Consider the following 22,019-nt stretch of genomic DNA (forward strand, 5'->3'; position numbering starts at 1 on the left):
GAACGAAGATAAATCCAAACAAAAAGGTTTACTTTTTATATATCCAAAATTAAAATATACCAAATGCAATTCTTACTGTGTTTCAGTTACCAAGCTGAACCTCTGTGGGTGTGTATGAGCTGAGGGTCACCGTATACAAGGCACACCACATCACTGGTGTTCTCAATAGAGTCTTTATATATTTATATATTCTCCTTGACCCTAGATTGTCCTCTGAGTTAAGCAAAGTTGGCCAGTTCTCATAAAAAAAAACGTGCCAGTAGCACTGTCAGAACTCTTCATTCCTCCTAAGAGAAAACTTGTCCTTACAGCAACTAGGACTAACCATGTTCTCACTTTCACTGTGCCTTCGAGACATTGTGTCACTTCTTATGTTTCGAAATGTTCATGCTGATTCCTTAGCTCCCCTGTGAACCAACGGTTGATTACTAGTGGGATCTTTGTTTCTTCTCCCCAGTGGGGTTCCGGAAGACCACCTAAGTTGTCTGATGGGAAACAATAGTTAGCTGAAATAGCCAACCTTGTAATTCACAAGATCAAGCTTAAATATTGACAAATACAATAGCGAGGAAAATGGAGGCCTGCTGCATAATTTAGCCTGACCCTAGAATAGTTAAAAGCAGCACAGTCTGTTGGTCATGGTCAGAATAATAACTAAATGTTAACGAATTCTAATTCTTTCCAAGAAAAATCTGCAACACATGAGGACTGGGGAGATAGCTCAGTTGCTTATGTACACAAGTTAGACCTCCTGAATTCACATAAAAAAAATTTTTAAATCCCAGAGTGGTTGAATTTCTGGTGAGACAGGGATAGGAGGATCACAAATATCAGGGCTTACCTCAAAAAATATCCTTAAAATACAAAACAAAGATTATCTCAAAGAAAAAAAATTGATTCTCAGAGCCTCTCTAAGGTGCACGGGATGATCAAGGGATTTAAATAATGATTGTGAATGAAGGGAATGTGTCCAGAACACAAGCAAATGGATCACAGGCCTCTGATTGGATGATTCAGGGATGACCAATATTATGAGAACAAAGTCCATGTGCTACAAATGTCTGCGATCAAGAGATGCATTTGCCACCTGCAGGCTCTGCACAAACGAATGGGTGTCTTATTTGGTTATGCAGTTAAAAATAATTTTGGCCCACATTTAAAAACTAGACCAATTCATTTTCCTTAGTTCTGGTTTTTCATTTCTCTTTAAAGAGGAAGCAGCAGCCAGCACACCTCCTCACACTGTGGGTCCAGGGGCCAGCCCAGCAGAACTGGGTGATAGACAGTTTCCTGACCCCATATGTCTTCCTATCCTGAGAGCCTCTAGACAGGTCTCCCTGCTTCTAGAACAGACCAGCACCAGATTCTGAATCTGTTCTCCTCTACCTTTGATGCAAATTCTATAATCCATAGGACACAAAATGCTAAATGTTTTGAAGTTTAGGAAAAGGGACAGAGGGGTAAAATAATTTCCCTTTTCCATGTACAGAAGGAAGTTAGGGCCTCACACACAACACTGATTAGCAGGCAAAGGCCCCACCCCCACCCCAGCTGGTAATAACTTTCCTGGCCTTTCTGTCCTGTAGAGATCTTTAATGATAATGAGTTGTGTGGATCCTCTCCACTCGGCTTCTAGAAATCCCTTGCTTCTAATAGCTTCAGGAGCTCTTAATCACAGGCCCGGAAGCTGTGTCTGTATTCGGCACAGCTGCATGTCTTTGGAGGGCTTGCTAATCAACCTGCAACTACACATATTTGGACATCTAGTCTTTGATGGGCAAAAGTTGTAAGCGAAGTTTCTGAAACATTATTTCGGAAGCTTCACCTTTACTAGAAAAATATATAAGAGTGAACTAATTGGTAAAATATATAGGAACATAAGAAAGTATAGAAAATTAAGACGTGGCTTAGTTAATATTTTGAAAATGTTCTGTTTAATTTTAAATAAAGTCTTACATTTAAGATTCTGCCTCTCAGTGGCCACAGCCTTCAGTTTATTTTGCATGGCTTATCATAATCTCATATTGGGGGAGTGTGTCACTTACAGTGTCTTATTTACGGTATTTGTCGTTTTAGTCATGTAGCCTCCATATTCCCTTGAAGAACTCAAGTCTGGTCACTAAACAATAATGCAGCCAAAATAGTCATTAAACAGTGATTTTTTTCCCCTCAAAACAGTAGGATAAGCTCAGGCAAGAATATAGACTGGGTCCGTTTGCTCTAATATTACTTAAGTGGCATCCACACAGAGAGGGGTTTACAAGGAAGGTGGGATAAATGTGTAGTGATGCCTGCAGTTCACAAAGTGCTAACAGTCAAGTCTAAACTACTAGGAGTCACATTGGTCCAACTCCTTTGCAAACCTGACCAGTCTCATAAATGACCATGCCTGGATGCTGGCCCATGCCTCAGTGCCACCACAGCTCACTCCGAGAGTCCTCCCACAATGTCACACTCAAAATCACAGGAATGGAAGTCTAAAACCTGGACCCAGTTCTGCTGACTCAAGGGTCTCAGACTCACTTTGAACTAAGTGTCCACGGCAGCCTCCCAAGTATCGAGGCTACAAGCTTTTGTTCCTGGGATCGGTTTATCTTTGTCTGAGCCCATTGCTGTCCCCTACATTTGAGCTCCTGGCCTCTACTGGGAAAGCTTCTAACCTCTAATTCATCTTAAAAGCAAATCTTTTCGTACCCCCTTCACCTCCCACATTTGAGTCCCTCCCCTTGAAGCAGAAAAACCCCAAAGTAGTAGACTGCTGGGACACATTGATGGCAGCTGTCACCAAGGTGGGAGGAATTAAGAGATCAGTGTCTCTGTGTGGTGTGTTTCCCAGACAGAACCTGGTCCCCAAGTGTTTACTGTCACCAGGAAGCTTTCACAGTTCCCATATGCATTTGTTGGAACTATCAATAAGAAGTCGGACCACATCCCACAAATCAAGGTTGCATTTTAAAACAACAACTACAGCTACTACTCCCCTGAAATGAGCATTCTAAGAGCAATGAAGAGAAAACCCAGAGAGTTGGCTTTCTATGTCCTCCCACATCTTTGGAGGCTCACTAGGGCCCTGCTTGTAGGAATACAGGGCATCAATGATGTTGGTGCAGGCTGTTTATGGAAAGACTTGTCTAGGCTATCTAGATATCCTCTAGATCCCTTCCACAAACATCCTGGAGAAAAACTGCTTTTGACAAGACATTATATCATCACTGGGGATTGTATACATTCCTGACTTGTTCTTATGGATAGATACAAAAACCTCCACCTCATTAGCAAAGATGTATACAGAATTCTCTCTTTGGGTTTCTCCAAAAGTCTTGTGGCTTCATGAGTCCTAATCACATGCCTGCCTGTCTAGCTCTGGCCTGGTGATCCAGAGTGTGTGGTTGGTAGCTGTTTTGAAGTCTTCTGTTACCCACGCCTGTTGACTGATCCATCATTCTCTGACTAGGTGTCTGTTCTCTCTTCCTTTTTGCTGATCACAGAGGCGCAGCCCGGTAAGAACTCTCAACATTTTAAACCTTAAACGGTAGAGAAAATTACTGCAAAAGGGAGGTGGCCAGGTTGGTTCCTCGTTAGCTTTACGATCACCCAGTGATCAAGAAGCTGATGAACTGGTTGGAAGCTTCACTGGCTGTCTAAATTGGAAGGCATAGTTTAGAATTATCAAAGCATCTTTCCATAACAAACTGGAATAGTGCTGAGTGGTATACATCAGGTGTATGATATAGGGGTATATGATGTGCATGATGATGGTAGTGGTGGTGGTAGGTGATTATGAGGAAGAACAGAAATTTCTTCTTCAGAAATAAATGATGATCATGATGGTGGTGGTGGTGATGGTGATGATGGTGGTGGTGATGATGGTGATGATGATGGTGGTGGTAGTGATGATGTAAGGCTACAGAAATGGCTCAATGGTGAGGAACCTGTAGAGAACTTACAGAGAGAATTCGGTTCCCAAAGCACACATATCTGCCTGTAACTCCAGCCCTGGGGAATCTGCCCTTTTCTTGACTCTGCATGTACCTGCACTCACATGCACTTGCCCACATACATACATACATACATACATACATACATACATACATACATAATTTTAAAATAAGTCTTTTGGGGTTGGGGATTTAGCTCAGCGGTAGAGCACTTGCCTAGTGAGCTCAAGGCCCTGGGTTCGGTCCCTAGCTCCGAAAAAAAGAAAAAAGAAAAAAATAATAAAATAAGTCTTTGTAAAATATTAATGCAACTAAAGGAAGGAATTTTAAACATTATTTTTAAACCCAAATTCAAGATATGCCCTCGGACCATAGCTAACATTGGTCAGTACACACTAATACATACTCATAACTCACCCTGTGAAAGGGAGACTTACTCCTAAGCTGTCACATCAAAAATCCCATCATTTTAGACAACTTTGCAAGATATTCATCACAGTAGTCCACATTTCTCAAAGGGAAATCAGCCATTTTCCCCAGGTCAAAGAATCAGAAGAATTTAAAGCAACATAGGAGACTCTGCTATTTGGAACAACCCATCCACCTAATCAGTCCCTTCAGAGCTGGTATGGAGCTATGGTGGCTTACACTTAACCCCAACATTCGGGACTCTAAGGCAGGAAAGTCATTGCAAGTTCAGAGCCATCTTGACTACATACTGAGTGCAAGTCCACTTGGGAATTCTTAGCAAAATCCTATCTCAGAGAGAAGAAGAGGGGGAGAGAGAAGGAGAGAGAGAGAGGAGATCTGAGAGGAGATAGAGATCGAGTGAAGAGAAGAGAAAAGAAGAGAAGAGAGAGAATGCAAAGTGTGATAATTGTGACCCAAAATTGGGCGCTTTCTCAGATTTCGAGAAGTAACTGATATGGAATGAACTCATTAATGCAAAATGACAATGCAAAATGACAAGTAATTCATTAATTCATACATGTGCATATTTATATATACATATACATGTATAAATATGTACACACACACACACACACACACACACACACACACACACACAGTCATTAAAATGAAAACATGGTCCTTTAAGGTTTCAGCCAATGGGCGTCCTTCCTGGGTATGGACTCTGTGGTGACAGTACCTCAGCCTCATTCTCGACTTGTCATGCTGCAGCCTCAGGTCCTCAAGGGCTGTGCCACACACCCAGCTGACAGTGAGACTCCTTCCTATTTGGCTGGCTTGTTGCTACAAGCCATTTAGAATCGATTCCTTTGTAATTGCTTTATTCCTCATTTCAAAATAACCAAACCTTTCTGTGTATTTCTTCTATGTCTGGCCTCTACTTAACTCACCCACTGGTGAAGTGCACAAGATACTGTTACAGGAGTTCCCTTGCTGACTTTCAATGATAAATGTCTATGGAAGGAATGCATACACATGGTACTTAGTGATGCCCTTCTTGCTTTCTTGAGTGTTGCAATTTTAATAAAATGAGCAGTGCAGAAAGACCTAAAGGGCTTCAATTCAGGCTCTGATATTTCCTGTCTGCTAGATCATAGTTCTCACAGTATGACTGGGGGCCCCGCTCCTTCCATCGCTCATTAGTGCTGGAATTCAGTACTTGAACGCTGTGCCTCTTCCTTTAGGCCTTAAAGCAGTTCTCCCACGTGAGGGTCCACAACACGAGAAAACAATTCATTCCTCAGTCATCTGTATATATCCTGTATTTGAACTCCCATAATGAGCAAAGCACGTTGAAATCACATTACTAATAATATGATCATTCTCTATGTAGCACAGAGTAAGGCCAAACATACTGCCTTTTTCAGGCAAAATAAACTAGGAAATGCAATCCGTGAGATTAAGCCACCCACCAAGAATCATCTAATGGGTCTGTTGTGACTCAAACTGTCCTGTCATAAATGGATTCCAATTGGGACAGGAAAAACGTCTGATTTGCTAGCTCCAGGAAAGATGGAGTGCGGTCCATGGGTCTTCTGTAGAGTGCTAAAACGTGTCCTACACTGTTGACATTATAATCTAAGAGAACACAGCCCAGCAGGTCCCTCCCCCACAGGGAGAAAGGTGGAAATGGGTGCCTCCCTCTCGGACCTTTTCCTTGGATGCCCACCATCCCCACTTTTCTCAGGTGAACCATGCCCTGCCTCATGATGTCTTACCTTTCTAGAAAGGCCCATGCTAAGAACCTTTTCACAGCTTCTGACTTTTAGTCAGAACCTTTCCATAAGTAGCTTTTCCTAATATGTGGATAAATTTATGCCCAAACATTGTAGCTCTAGAGGTGACCTGCATGGACTCTCTCTGCCAGGGCTGTTTGCATTCTGAGGGGCCTTGCAGAAGAGAGAGTTCCTGGATTGGCTGACTGGTGGCAAGCAAGGACAGGAAGTCAGAGGAGGAGCTGAGTAAAGAGGGTGGAGCTTCTGGGCTTCCTGAGTAAACTGTTCCTGTCTGCACAACATGAGCAAACTTGAATAGTCACCATTCATCAGTTCTGAAGACCATTTCTACTAACCACTTCAGGATCCCATCTGACCAGGAGCAGACAGTGCTCACACACTCTAAATACTAAACCATTTAATATGTTTGAGATCTTATTGCTAGAGTTCAAGGGGGTCCTTTGTGTAAGAGACTAATTTGTGTCCTTACTAAATCCACCCAGGTAAGGGGCTTGGTCATTCTGGTGACTTACAGATTACCCTTCCTCTTCTCAGTCACGATAGAGGAGCACAGGAAGCTGGTGTGTGTGGGTACAGGTTCCAACCTCAATGTGGTTTTGAGACAAATCTCTTTTTCCCAATCTGGGGTATCTCAGTGTTCAGTTTAATTGAAATGACAGAAATAATACATATGTACATGACATATCTGTGGTCTTAAGCCTTATAGTGTTTATTTCTAATTCTAGGGTGCAATTAAAAGGAACTTATCCAGTAAGTATATCTTAGCTCCCAGAAATAGAGTATGACTTGGCAGAAGGAATGGTTCCTTGGATCTTGGAGTATATTTGCATTCAAATTGAAGTTTTGGGAATTAATTTTTAAGGCTTAAAAAAACATTTACAGTAAAGATTTCTTTTTTGATGGAGGGCATCTGGTTCTGAATAATGTTCAAATTGTAATGATGAGTATGTTTTTGGAAAAACACTGGTGTTCCCTTCCTTATATTTGCCGTCTTTGGCTGTATCTTTAAGCCTAGAAATTGATTAAGCCAAATGTGTTTGACTAGACACTCTTGCTAGGGGTGGGGAGAAGGGACTGCAGAAGGAACTAAACTTACCCATTCTTATACTATTGGCTATGAAATGTCCAGCCCACCAAAGTGAGATATGATACAGGTTATCATCTGAAGGGTCTGCTGCCCCTCCTGCTGCATGCAGTGTATCCTGGGAAAATCTAGATTCATTCTTAAAGGTGCAACATTTTCTTGCCATGAAAAGAGGAGGCTGAGGACTGGATCTGTGTACTGTGGGCATGTGGCCTGGATTATTATTCCCTCATGGTAACTGAGAACCAGAACCCATCCAACTCTACAGCATACAGTCTTCAACTGTTGGCTTGTTTATGCTTGTTCTTTGGTTAATGAGGTTTTACGAATGCCAGAGAAACCCTACTGCACACAGCAGATATATGGCTGCCGCATTGCCAGGAGAGAGGGTCTGTTTTGCAGTTTCCATGTTAAGTTGATTATTGATGAGACTTAAATCTCTAAAGTGTTCCCAAACTTAGCTCATATGACACACCAGAAGAGACTGCTAAAGATATGCCTAAAAGGGTCCTTTGTCCTGTGTGTCAGGTGAAGAAGTTGCAAGACCCAGGCGTTCCACCCCAACTCCGGAACTTACAAGGTGAGCATGGGAGAAACTGTTTTACTAACCATGAACTTCTAACTGTGCAGCAAATATCCTCTGAGTTCATGTATCCCTAGCATGGGCCAAATAATGCTGTCATTTCTCATCCATGCAGCCCAAAGGGGAAACTGTGTCAGTGCCTGCATTTGTCTATAGCAGAATTATGGTCTACTCACTGATGAGAAGCCTGGAGTTCTTCTTAAAGAGGACTTTTAGTTTCTGGAATGTTCATCTGGGATACATTATATTGCCCTAAAAAAGAGAAGAGTCTGACAGTTAGATATACTGTCATGATGCATTCCAAGTTTCAAACCAAAAGAACCTCCTATTTTGTTGTCCCTTCTTTTCCCCCACAAATTATTGTATTTTACTATGGAGTCTTTAAGTGAAGTGTTCTACAGTTATTGCTTCCCAAGGTGATAGATAGCTACATTTCTTTAAAATTTGAACTCTTTGCCGTCTCATCTTCCACCACTCTCTCTCCTTTCCTCTTCAACCTTTGCTTGCATGACACTCACACACAAATCATGAGGCTCCCTGGTGGGAATCAGGCCTGTAGAAGGAATGGCAGTAATTATGTAACGCTTGCTCGATGATCAGACTAGATTCATAGTTAAGAGGAAAGGTGAGATACGACAATACGCTCTCTAAGATGTACTCGGTCCAGAGAATTACCAGTTTGATAAGTGGGAGGGGGCAGAATGAAATCAGAAGCTGAGGATCCTGGGCTTTTTATTCTAACACACTTTTTGGGCACCACATCAATAGCCTCATGCCTGACTTTCTTTAAACTGCATTAACTACAAGAAATAGGGTGATGCCCTTGTTGGGTTTGCTATCACTGTGATAAAGTACCATGACCAAACAGAACTCGAGGTTTAAAAGTCCAACAACAAAAGAGGTCAAGGCAGGGACCTGGAGGCAGGAGCTGAAGCAGAGGCGTGGAGGGATGCTGCTTCCTGGCTTGCTCCTCATAGCTTGCTCTGACTATTTTCTTCCAGGACCCAAGATTACCAGCCCAGGAATGGAACCATTCACAATAGGTGTTTTATAGGAAACTGTCTCAAAGCCATAAAAAGTTCATGTGGCAGAAAGGTGCCTTGTAATAAACCGGCATCTGCAATAGGTTACTTCTATGTGTAAAGACCCTTTGGCAGCGCTTTCCCCTTCGTTGTGTTTCTGTTTGCACTGCACGTGAGCCTCTCTTGGGAGCACAGGCTCTTATCTCCCGCCGTGACCCTTTTGCATGCGACATCTTCATGCTGTACTGTCTAAGCCCAACAGAAGCTTCACACACACACACACACACACACACACACACACACACACACACACAGAGAGAGAGAGAGAGAGAGAGAGAGAGAGAGAGAGACATGTGTACATGCCTGTGCACACAAATGTACATTTGTTTACACAAGGAAAGTGTGAGTTTGTATAGGGTTTCAAGCATTAATTCTTGATTCTTCTCTCTGTATATTCTACCCCACCCCCCAATTATGCGTGATTTAGCAAGAAGCCCCTGGATGACACTCTGGCCCTTGCTCCCCTCTTTGGTCCACCATTAGAATCAGCTTTTGATGAGCAGAAGACAGAAGGTAGGGAACTGTATGTCTACAGCACTGCTGTTCTGTTACTTCCCCCAAGGTAAATGTACAGAGTTGAAGTGTATTGTGAATGTGTGGTCAGACCTTCATGGGGGGGGACAAAAGCTCCGAGGGAAGTGTGCTCTCAGTTTAGTTGAAAAATAATAATAAAATAATAATCCTATTATTTTAGGATTTGAAATTCTACTCCCAGAATAGCTAACGACTAACAAGTTTACTCCTGAAAATGGGCCAATACAAGTGAATGCAGGTCTATCTAAGTCCTTGTGGGGTAAGCGCAGTTGGGAAGGTATGAGCAGAGTGTGAATGGACAGTGGTCTTCTCACCCTCAGCGCCGAAGCCTCTCTGATGCCATTCACTGTTTTCCAGCTCATGGGGGCAGGCAGTGTAGTGGGATAACACTCAGGTCTACGAGCTCAAGACCCAGGAAGCACTGCCAACCGTTTAGCAATGCTATGAGAGAAATATCTTCATTTCTGTAATTAGTTTGGGGTTACCTACTAAATACATGTCCTACATTTAACTGTTTAAGTCTTAAAAATTAACCATGTTGTTGATAGGCTATAAATAATATATATTTTATTGATATAATCCCCTTTAAAAGATCGTCTATTTTGAATCTTATTTTTGCCCAGTAAATGCCTTGATATTATTGAATGTCATTATAATAAATTGGTTGACTTAAAACTCTAAATTAGGGCTATAGTTCCATATTTATGAAATATGGTTAAGAGCACATGCTTCACTTGCAGAGGACTCAAATTCAGTTCCCCATACTCACGTTGAACAGCTTACAACTGCCTGTAACTCTAGCTGCAGGAGATTCAGCCCTTTTTTCTTAACTCCAAAGGTACCTGCCTTCACATGCAGTACTCTCTAGGCTCCATGAGAGAAATGTCCTTAAGACTTACCAGGTGTCGTGGAGCATGACTTTAATTACAGCACTTGGGGGACAGAGGCAGGCAGACCTCTGTGAGTTCTAGCCCAGCCTGGTCTACAGAGTGAGTTCCAGGACACAGAATACATAGTGAGACCGTGTCACAAAAGAAAAGACTTCCGTGGTACATAGACAGAGTAGACTAAGCTAAAGTAACAGAGATTTCAAAGAGCAGTAACGAAGGCGGAATTCTATTTCTTGCTAACAATATAGGAGTAGCCATGGGGCGGTAGGGCTAGACTTTAGCTACCAATGGTTACCATCATCTCTGAGTCCAAGGACTTGCTCCAGCTCTTAGCATTCTAGAAGGTGCCAAAGAACTCGCCAGCACTTGTCACAAGAGCAAACTCTAAATTCCAAACACATCGCTTTTAACCAAAGTGCATTGCAGGGAATTTGGTGTAGCGCAGCCAACTGAAGCTCCTTTTTCTGCTCCGTAGCAGCCAGCTACCCCTGGGCGCTTTCGATGATTTAGTGAGGCAAACTTATAAATGCGTTCTAAATCCCCTCCCGGTGGCATTACACCTCCAACCTAGAACTGTACAAACTGTAGCCTTGGGAGAGACTGTCATTTGTATTACTAAGTCATCTGTGGTCAGTCTCATTTTTCATACATTGCAAGGTGACCGACCGATGGTTGGAGCTGGTATGTCGCCTTTGAATTTGCCTATTTAAGGAATTCCATAAGCATACAAAAATATCTACACTGAAAATAGAAAAAAAATTTTTTTAATCTAGGTTGTCCCCCACACACTGAGCCTATAGAAGCAGTGCTATTCCCAGCACTCCCTACATGGAGGCCTGGGACAGGGGCAGAAAAACATCCGGACTCTCTGAGGAGTCTTCTTGACTGCCCTCTGGCTTTAGCCACTGAACTGCACAGTTCTGGCGTTTCACAAACCATGCCAACCCTTCCCCTAGCCAACCCTCTCTCTCTTATCGGTTCAGGCAAAATAATCTTACTACTTCAGACTGATTTTACTATTGTTACTGTATGCATTGGGCATAAATTAAATTCAAATATAGAATAGCCCTTCTTCTTAAAGGATGTATTTTAGATCAAAATACACATTATTTATAGCCCCACAAAAACATGATTAATTCTAAAGACAAATAATTATAGAATTTGTGTTTAGTAGGCAACCCAAAACTAATGGCAGAAGTGAAGACATTTCTCTCGCAGCATTGCTGAATGTTGGTAGTGCATCCTGGGTAGTGATGTCGGGTGCTTAGCAGACCTAGAAAGGAAAGAAAGGGCTTTGGCTACATTAGGTCTCAGTTCCTCTGCTTTTTCTATGGACATGTGTTGGAGAACATTAGTCATTGTTTTTTTTTTTTTTTTGGTTTGTTTGTTTTTGGGAAAAAAAAAGCACACTGGCGATTTACATGTGAACAACAGCAAAACAAAGAAGAAAAAGAATGTTTTAAATTCAGTGCTCTTAGACCAAATGCCTAGCTGCCTTCATCTGCTTCACACATCTAAGGAACTATTCACTTTCTGGTTGCTGGGCTGGAGAGACGGTTCAGTGGTTAGAGCACTGGCAGTTCTTTCAGACGACCTGGGTTTAAGTCCCAGCACCCACATGGACATGGTAGCTCATAGCCATCTGTAACTCCAGTTCCAGGGGATCCAACTCCCTCTTCTGGCCTTTTCAGGCACCAGGCATACACATGGTGCACAGTCATACATGAAGGCAGAACACCCATACACATAAAATAATTTTTTTTAAAAAGTTCTGGTTCTCTCAAAATGTTCAACAAGCATATTTAGAATAATTGTTCCTCTTTATGATGCTGTAAAGGGTTAAGAACCTGAACAGGCTTTAAAAATAGGAGGCCCTGCACAGAATCCAGATATTTTCAACACTGAAGTATATTCATAGAACTCTTTAAATAAACCAGCTAACAGCAAAATAACTTCATGAAGTAACTTCTACACTTTTGGAATTGTACGGAAATGGGGACAGCATGGGGAGTGATACCTAGAATGTCCTTAGGTGACCAACCAGGAAGAAAATGTAGGTTCTAGTTGGCTGTTCATTTAACTTAGCTCCATGCAGATACCCCTTGCTCCCACGCACACCACGCCTCTAGTCCTGTTCTCTGCCTAAAGAGTGTGTGCATCATTGGCACACCCCGAAATTAAACTTCTAGGATGAGTGAAAGCATGGGGATCGTATTTTGAAGCTCAACTTTAATTGAAGCTCTAAACTCTTGTTTGAACTTCCCCTAAGAAATTCTGTTTTCATGTTTCCAGTCCTTTTAGATCAGCCTGAGATATGGGGTTCAGGCCAACCAATTAACCCAAGCATGGAGTCGCCAAAGCTAGCAAGACCTTTTCCCACTGGAAGTAAGTGTCTACTCATCTTGCTCTCTGACTGCATAGTAAAAATTGTAGACAACACCTAGAAGCCTGGGCCAGTAATGTTTGAATTTAAAAAGGGGCATTACTATCTAACACAGTGGATCAGGTTACATAAGCTGGGCTAAAACAACAAAATGAAGTGGCATTGTTAGCCTTGAAGCAGCCCCTCTTAGGACATCTTACATGCTCCAATTTTCATCCATCCCTGCTGTGTACAAATAAGAAGTTAAGCTGAAGGCACTGGACAACCACACAACATGAGCACTGAACAAGTCCACTGGGTCTCTTCTAGTCCCAAGTGAACAACTGAGACGGCACAGGGCAGAAGGAACCCGCAGATAGGAATGACTACCTGGAAAGCAAGACAAACAGGCTCCCTAGCAGAGAGATACTGCAGTGAAACCAGTCTGTAGGTCAAGGCTGAGGGTTCTAACCCAGGTGACTACAGTGGGTCTCAATGGGTCTTGTAATCCCTTACCTGTGATGAACTGGACTAGCTGAGCTGAGCAGGCTCCTCACTAGGTCAAGCCAGCTGTCCATGGACTTTTGGAGTCTCCATCAGTAGAAACACACAGCGGGGATGTGTACAGAGGGGACTCCTTGGAATAGCCATGGGAGAAATGGATTAGGGAAAGGTATCCGGGGAGTGAAGGAGTTCAAAGGGTCTTGTTTATGCTATGACACTCAACCAACAAGTACTTTCTCCAGCCCAGCATCTCCAGGGGTTCCTTTCTGGTGTTTAAAGTTAACCATAGGAATGAGCCAAGGGGATTCAGAATTAAAGGCTAAAAGGTTATTTGCTGGGAATGTTTCCACTATAAAGCCATGGGATCCAGGCTTTATAAAAACTGTTTTCCTCAAAATAGTGGGAAAAGCAAGAGTCAGCAGCTTTTCTCAACCCTCTGGACTCTGAAGGGTCAATCAGAGATGGTTTGAACCATAGAGGCATGATTCTGAGCGCTACTTCTCCATGCACACTTGGAATATGATATACAATGCCAATGAAAATGTCCTTTTGGGGTGGGGGACACCTTCCTTTACAGATTACTATCCAAATTATTCCTAGTAAACTCTTAAGTGGCAAGAAAATTTAGAGTGATGTTTATGGCGATAATGATTCAGAACTTGAGTTACAAACTGTAGATTCCGTGTGTCCACTTAGTACAGCCAAGACTGCTGTTTAACTGAAGGTCATCCTCTAGGTCTGCTTTCTTTGTACTTACAGTGTGTTCTCCTCTTCAGTGTTAGGCCTTATGGTATCTGGGTATCTGATTCATGTTAATGATAGCGAGTAATCTTGACTTTTTATAGAGCTGATATAAGGAAAGGAGCAGAATCTCTGATTGGCTCCTAACTTCATGGGAAGATATTCACTTGTGGAAGAATTTTTGACAGCTTATGGCTAAGACTAAGAGCCACTTCTCTGTCAGGAGAGATAACTGGTTTTAGAGCACTTGCTGCTCTTGTAGAAAACCTGGGTTTGGTTCCCAGCACCCTCATAGCTGCTCACAACTCTCTGTAACTCCAACCCGATAGGATTGGACACACTCTTCTGACTGCCATGGGAACTCACAGTGTTGCATATGCATGAATGCAAGCACACATATAAAATAATATTATTATCCATGAGCTTTAAGAAAGACTGGATATTGTATATAATTATGTAATCTTATATATTATTTTATGTTATAATAAATACATGTTATAATATATTAAATTATTTGCTATATCCTGTCTATCTTGAAGCATATATATGTGTATATATATGTTCCTGGGGTGCAAAGAGTGGAGAGGACTAGTCAGGGCCTCCTAGCTTTGGACCCACTTGGATCATTCTGATCTCAGGATATGAAAGATGAGTCCACACTTAGGTTCACAGCTGAAGTTAGGGAGTGCTTATGACAGTTGTGTGGACTCTTGAATCTACCAAACACAGCAGATGAGAAAATAACATACATTTAAAGAAAAACTAATCATTTACCTGTTGGAAGAGTAAGTCCTAATTTTATCTACAAACTGAGAAACACTATTCGGAAGGGCAAATTTTTGGGTAGGGGCAACAATATTCTGCTTTTCTTAAATCTTGGGTCTTTCTTTCATAAGAGTGTCTGTCGGGAATATTTATTCTTTGTATTTATTCTTTGACCCATCACTCCATTCCTCACTTCCTAAGAAATACCAAGATTGAGGAAGCGCAGTGCTACAAAGTCTGTCTAGATACAATGTAGGCAACGTTACCCAGGCTGGGTTTAAACCCCTCCGTGGAGCCCCCTCGGGACCATTACTGTTTCCCTAGTCACACCCTGCACTTGGAGCTACCAGTGACCAGGATTCGTGCTCAGTCCCAATTCCTCCTGAACAGAGCCAGTGTTTATTCAGCACAGGGCCCCTGGCTCCTGGTAAGGGAGTTGAACTTAACTGTGGCTTGATGTTTGTTAAGGAATAACATGTCGTTGTTGTGTACGGCCTGTTGAAGAACTCCTGCGGTCATAAGATGGAGAAGTCTGTGTATATCTGTCTCTTGATGTCCTAGTCAGGGTCATCCCTGCTGTGATGAAGCACCATGGCCAAAGGCAACATGGAAGGAAAGAGTTTACTTGGCTTACAAGTCCTGATTCACTGTCCACTGAGAGACACCAAGGAAGGAACTCAGGGTGGAGATCTGGAGGCAGGAGCTGATGCAGAAGCCATGGAGGAGTGCTGTTCCCCATGGCTTGCTCAGCCTGCTTTCTTATAGCACCTAGGACCTCCAGCTCAGGGGTGGGCCTGCCCACTGAGGACTGGGCTTTTGCACAACAATTAAAAAGGAAAAAGGCTCTACCAGTTTGCCTGCATCCCTATCTTCTGGGGCCAATTTTTCAACTGAGGTTTCCCCTTCTCCAGTGTCTAGTTGTCTCCCTAGCCTGTGTCTGGTTGACATGAGTTGGCCAGCACACTTGGTATTGCAATGGCTCACATTTAGGCCATGATGAGCCCGTTTCAAAGACTAGGGGTATAGCCAAAAGCCCAAGTCATGCGTCTTTTGCTTAGTTGTGTAATTTTGAAAGAATGTGGTCGCTGACGCGTTCCTCCTTCCTTTGTAGCACCTCCACCTCTTCCTCCAAAAGCTGTACCAGCCACCCCGCCTCGAACAGGCTCCCCCCTAACAGTCGCAACAGGTAAACTAGAATCTTTACCGTCTGCAATGCTGTGGTAAACGAAGCCCTGGCCTTGGACTACAGTGTGCCCTTGATGCTGGAAAGTGCAGGCTGTGCTAAAAACATACAGTATTGGTGTTGAATTTCAATTTTACTGCAAGTTATCGTGCTGACTTACTGGAAGGTACACTCTCGGTCTTCATGGGCATTCACACGCTCAGTTTTGCTTCATCGTAATTTTAGGTAATGAGGGCTGCACAGATTATAGAGTAAAACAGCCACAAGACAAGAAGCTAACTTGTTTGGTTTACTCCATGTCTGACTGTGTTGGCTCTCATTTGAATGATTTGAAAAGGAAGTCTCAAAGCCCAGTTTGTATCTTTCAAGTCTTTAAGGCTTTTGTTAGAACTAACGCATATGAATGCTTAGTGTTTAAAAGCCTGAGTGGGTCCCAGGATGAGCAGTGTACTGGTGGAGGGGTTATTGTCCCCAGTGGTCATTCACTTTTCACTGTAAAAGCTGGGCTAATCATTGTCAAACATGGCAAGGAATTGCTGTAAACTATTTTATACATAACCCTTCCGAGGCACCGCTTTTCCTTCCTGTGAAGTCCAATACTAAACATTCACGCAATTTATAATCTGCAGGTCTTATTGGACAAGCAATTCAAAAATGGTGATGGTGATTTTATTTACCTGGGCCCTAGAATGTGGCTCTCTATCACCTTTGGAGTTCTGTAGCAGCTTTACGCTTGGCTGTCTCTGCAACCTGGCGAGTTTGACAGAGACAGAACAGGGTGTTTATCAGAAAAGCGGAAAGTTAGGCACAGCCATTTATGAAATTTATTCTGACTCAAGCCCAATAGAGAGTCATCAAAACCATCATAAACAAGGTATTTGCGAGTTCAGCTGTTTGGAGACCCTGTGTTTCCACATAAATTGTGACAGCAACAGAATTATAGCTTATTGCCAGTCGTGCACAATGCTGCCCCATTTATCTGTGGCTGTGGAGTCGTGGAAATGACTCCTTTCCAAACAGAAATATGGAAATACCAAGCCAGTGCTTATAGCCCATGAATCATTTACAAGTAAAATGAGGTCTCCTCACACCTTCCAGCTATTTAGGTAACAATTTCTAATTCAAATAACTCATTATTCTTTAAAAGAAAGAAAAAGCACTATTCTCCAAATTGTAAATATCAAATATTTTATACTTCACTAAAGAAGTCAGTTTTTAATTTTTCTGTATTATTACTATCTATTGAAAAGAATATACTGCTAATATTTAAGCAAAATAAAATTCTCTGCATCATACTTGAGAAAGATATGCATCACAGTCACTACTGGTTTGTTAACAAGCTCGGCTTTGTGAGAAAAAATTCTAAAGATGTTTGATGGTGTTTTTCTCCTCTGTTAAGCAGGTACACGTATAACATTTCTAATCGGTAGCAAATGCCATGCTGTGGCCCCCTGTGTGTGTTGTGTATGAAGTGTGGTGTGTGTTTGTACGTATTCACATGGTGTTAACGTCTTAGGTAGACTTTTTGTGTTTCTGGTATAAAGTAAATCTATAGCTAAATGTGATGTCCTGTTCTGTGTTTTTTCAATTAGCAGAGATAATCCTTAGTCCCACCAAACATTCTGTTTGCCACCCCTAGACTTGAGACACTTTGTAAAGATGAGGACACTTTTTAGAGCTCAAACCTTGGTGACCAGAATTATATGTACTCAGCAGACCAGCTTTTCAGAAGTGCCCTCCCTTTGGGTAGCGGCCCTTTCAGGGCCTGAAGGTCTCTGTGACCCTCATGCTATCTTTTCAGAATGATCACCGCTACTCCACTTGAGAGGAGTCTCATGCTCAGCGTTTTAAGTGATGGGGAGGTGGTCACCCACAGTCACCTTACAGAGGAGTAAGCAGTGCAGCACAGGAATAGGACGCTCGTGTATTGAAGCGAGCGTCTACCAGCCCCTCGCCCTTGAGTGCTTAATTGGATAAAGGTGTTTTACCCCATGATGGCATAAGATTTGAGGCACCTTACAAAGTGCAGTGTGCCTGCCATGCTTCGCCTCCTCCCTCCTCCTAGCCCCTATTCAGATAATAGTAAGAGTTAATAAAATTTAAAATCAACTACTTTAACCACAGGAAATGACCAGGCAGCCACAGAGGCCAAAATTGAGAAACTACCATCCATCAGTGACCTGGACAGCATTTTTGGGCCAGTGTTGTCCCCCAAGTCTGTTGCTGTTAATACTGAAGAGAAGTGGGTCCATTTTTCTGATGCGTCCCCGGAACATGTTACTCCAGAGTTGACTCCAAGGGAAAAGGTGGTGACCCCACCCGCTGCATCAGACATCCCAGCTGACTCCCCAGCTCCAGGCCCACCTGGCCCCCCAGGCTCCGCAGGTCCCCCAGGGCCTCCTGGTCCTCGCCATGTACCATCTCCGCTCAATTTAGAAGAAGTCCAGAAGAAAGTCGCTGAGCAGACCTTCATTAAAGATGATTACTTAGAAACGCTCTCATCTCCTAAAGAGTGTGGGTTGGGACAGAGAGCAACTCCACCTCCCCCACCACCACCCACCTACAGGACTGTGGTTTCGTCCCCCGGACCTGGCTCGGGCAGTGGTACGGGGACCGCCAGTGGTATGTCTTACTGTTTGAGTGTGCTTCGTGTGCTGGGGAATGGCCGTGGCTGCTGCGATATGAGAGCAATACCCTCCTCCTGCCTGGCAACTGGCTGTAGGGCTTCTGCCATTCCTCCTTTGGTCTGGTGTCCTGTGGCCCTGTGGCATGTTCTAGTCCACCGAATGCTCCAGTTGAGTCCAAGCCTGTGAATGTGTCTTGTCCTGCACTCCCAGCCCTGGGAGTGCCCTGACTCATACCCGACAGTTAGGAGGTATGGAGGGGGTTTGTTTGTTTTTTATAAAGAAAGCTGTGATGTCATGGTTTAGAACTCCAGAAAGTTCTAGGATAGATGTCACAGCAAGTAGATTATAAGTTAAATGATTTTTTTTCCTTTTGGTCAGATGCCTCACAGGGGCCCTACCGTTTATAAGTCCAAGTGTGGGGAGGAGTTACTTGAGAACAACCATTGGATGAGTTATCATCCCTCCCTTGTACCTGAGCCTCATGACCAGACTTGGCATCAGACATCAGAGTTTGACATTCCTCAGGCCACCATGCCAGCTCTAGGGGTAGTAATAGACAGTGGGACTTGGCATGCAACTTCACCTGTTGAATTTCTTTCTTTTCCCCTCTCTTTTTCATTCTTATTTGAAGCTGTATTTTATACTTTCCAATTATAAAACAGTAAGAACACTTGCCATGTACACCAAGAAAATACCAGGATTTTTCCCTAGCATTTACCCTATTGCCCAGTCACTCAAGGAGAGCCTCCGTTCCCCCTCCCTCTGTACGCAGGCTCAGTGTCAGCACATCCCAGGAGTACTGGGTGCCACTTTGATATTAGCTTGGAAAGGGACCAGCAGGTGTGAAAGCCTTCAATCTAGAAGAGACAGTGGGGGTAACATGGACCTCTATCTTAATCCCGCCCCTGCTACATCTTTTCATCCAGGGCTTGCTCTGTGTCTTGTTTTGTAAATTGACAGGTTCTAAGGGCATCAATTAGAGTGGGCTGGATTAACCTAACCGTGTGCTCAGCCCAGCTCCCACAGCAAAGGGGATTTAAGAGCAATAAACAGAACCAGCCAGCATCTTTGCCATAAGAATCTTACGATCTTTAATTTAAGAGCTTTAATTATCCAATAATAAGAATGACTACAGTCTCCAGTCCTAAACACCTTACTCCAACCTCACAATGTCCAGCTGTCTTTGGTAATAAAATGTCCCCCACTTTACAGACGCCAAAACTGTTTACACAGCTAGCAGTATAAGACTTGGCATTTAGACATTTAGTTATCAAAATCCAGCCCTGAGCTGTTCCTAACCACTGTGTTCTTCAGGTCGTTCCAAAAAGTCCAGTCATGAAACAGACTGACTGCACTCTGCTACTGATGCCCACCTGTACCGCACAGTGCTATGAGCTCCCGAATGTTCTCGAAAGACCCCACTCTATGCTTCTCTCTCCTGCATAGAAGGCTAGAGCAGCCTCTCCATGAAGACATTACCTTGTAAGGTCTTGTCTAGGATACAAAGCTACATGCTTACCTGTAAAGAGAGTAAACAGGGGGTTGGGGATTTAGCTCAGTGGTAGAGCGCTTGCCTAGCAAGCGCAAGGCTCTGGGTTCGGTCCCCAGCTCCGGAAAAAAAGAAAAAAGAAAAAAGAAGAGAGTAAACAGCCTCTTGAACAGCAATCCTGAAGTCCGTTTCTAAGAGGGCTGTACCTCCATCATTTCCTGAGTTGCTCTTGTTCCTGACCTAGTAGGTCCTTAGGGTTATGAAAGGATATTTCAAGAAAGAGTCACCATCAGCCAATGGTGAGCCATCATGCACTCCTCAGAGTGAGTGCCTTTAATCAGGGGGCTTTGCTGTGCACCTATTACCTGCCACCTGGCATGTTTAAGCTAATTGGCCACTGATCTGGTGAAGAGAAGAGCTTTCCTTTCTGTTCAGGGATCTTTGAGAGTTTCGCTACTATTTCAGTGATTACCGCCTATGCCCTTATATGGACTTATTTTTAAAATGTTACCAGTAGAAACTATTCATTCTTGCTAAGTGAACTGGAGAAAGCTACATTCACTTGCATTAAGGGATTGGATTTATAAGTGGAAATCTGAACTCAGCTAGCAAAACCCGTGAATAAATAAAACCGTATGCTATTATCTCTTTAATTAAGTCCCAGTTAACTCATGACTTCCTTTTGTACTGGTGGAATATAGACAAACAGACAAAAATGAAAACTTAGGTTCTCAACAATAAGATGTTTGAGTGCTGCTCTCGGCAGCACAGCCTGGTATGACCAGCTTTTCCTAAACATCTCAAAGTGTGCTTAACACACCCAGCATACAGCCATCACAGGTGTCTTCTGCTGACCAAGTGTAGACCCCACCCACAGCATGACTCAGGAAAGTTACTTGTTGCTGAAACAATTGGCGCCCAATGATTTGCTCCAACAGCCTTACCTTCTTTTAAGCAAAAAGTCCCTAAGCCTCACATAAAGGATAACTTCACTGAAGTGCAGATGCTCATTCTTAGCACCTATGTGTTCTGGAAACATTCTGATGGCCTGCAGCAAGTGTAGAATCCAGGAAAAGATAAGAGTTCAGAATAATATGTCCCAGCTCAGGAAACTAACACACTGCCAAACTGGGTTATTCAAAATCACACACACACACACACACACACACACACACACACACAAACACACACACACACACACACACACACACACACACACACACACGATGACTTTGAGCCCCTAGGGTTGTTGCTATGATGAAACACCACAAAGAGAAGAAACTTGATGAGGAAAGAGTTCATTTGGCTTATACGTCCTGAGGGAAACCAAGGCAAGAACTCAAACAGGGTGGGAATCTAGAGACAAGAGCTGGTCCAGGAGCAACAGAGAGGTGCTGCTTACTGGCTTACTACTCGTGGCTTGCTCATCTTGCTTCTGTATAGAATCTAGGGGAATGATTGGCCCAGGGTGGTATCACGCAAAATAGGCAGAGCCCTCCCATGTAGGCCTGGCTACAGCCCAATCTTACGGAGGCATTTTCTCTGTTGAGGTTCCCCCTTCTCAGATGACAATATCTTGTGTCAAGTTGACATAAAAGTAGCCAGAGGAAGTTGAATTGACCAAATTAATTGCTCATCTTAGGAAAATAGTGAATAGCTTCATCTCACAGACCGAAAAACCAAAGCTCAAAGAGGTAACTCAGTCCTACACAAACCTTATGAGCAGCAGAGCTTGGATCTGCTGAAGATCTATTGGGGTCCATGACTCTGCCTCTACCTGTTGCCATCAGCTGCCTCCACATCCCCCAACCCCATCCAAACAGACACATAGGAAGAGACACAACTCATACATGTGTGGTCTTCAGCAACTGATAAAACTACAGGTTAAGAGCAGCCAATGGGCCAGAAGCATGTGAAGGTTGCCAACATCCGTAGCACAACTTATGTCTTAAACAGTGGATTGCCCAGTGTGTGTCACAATCTCCCTGAGAGTAAAGCCTAATTAAGAGTAAAATAAAAGAATGGTTGAA

General features: G+C 43.1%; 1 protein-coding gene and 1 long non-coding RNA gene across 56 annotated transcripts in view; one reads left to right on the plus strand and one right to left on the minus strand.

The window, feature by feature from the left end:
* LOC134486957 (uncharacterized) overlaps window positions 1–18,794 on the minus strand; it is a 29,271-nt gene extending 10,477 nt beyond the window's left edge. The window contains exons 1-4 of one of the 6 annotated variants that reach the window (XR_015621003.1): window positions 18,507–18,794; window positions 16,551–16,623; window positions 13,197–13,317; window positions 7,989–8,064 (exon numbers count right to left, since the gene is read on the minus strand). This is a non-coding gene — a long non-coding RNA (uncharacterized LOC134486957). Of the gene's footprint in view, window positions 1–7,988; window positions 8,065–10,327; window positions 10,409–13,196; window positions 13,318–16,550; window positions 16,624–18,506 lie in introns of those variants that run through there. The other 5 variants (XR_015621002.1, XR_015621007.1, XR_015621004.1 and 2 more) reach the window with 5 other exon arrangements.
* Sgip1 (SH3GL interacting endocytic adaptor 1) overlaps window positions 1–22,019 on the plus strand; it is a 197,938-nt gene that overhangs the window by 128,837 nt on the left and 47,082 nt on the right. For 25 of the 50 annotated variants that reach the window (XM_087549069.1, XM_087549073.1, XM_087549078.1 and 22 more), the window contains 6 exons: window positions 6,871–6,895; window positions 7,758–7,809; window positions 9,322–9,407; window positions 12,611–12,703; window positions 15,802–15,876; window positions 17,998–18,495. In XM_087549069.1, the coding sequence (XP_087405195.1) occupies window positions 6,871–6,895; window positions 7,758–7,809; window positions 9,322–9,407; window positions 12,611–12,703; window positions 15,802–15,876; window positions 17,998–18,495 (829 nt within the window). 50 annotated transcript variants of the gene reach the window in all.

Source organism: Rattus norvegicus, chromosome 5 (genome assembly GCF_021556685.1).
Source record: "Rattus norvegicus strain SHRSP/BbbUtx chromosome 5, alternate assembly SHRSP_T2T, whole genome shotgun sequence".
In the NCBI taxonomy this organism is placed as follows: domain Eukaryota; kingdom Metazoa; phylum Chordata; class Mammalia; order Rodentia; family Muridae; genus Rattus; species Rattus norvegicus.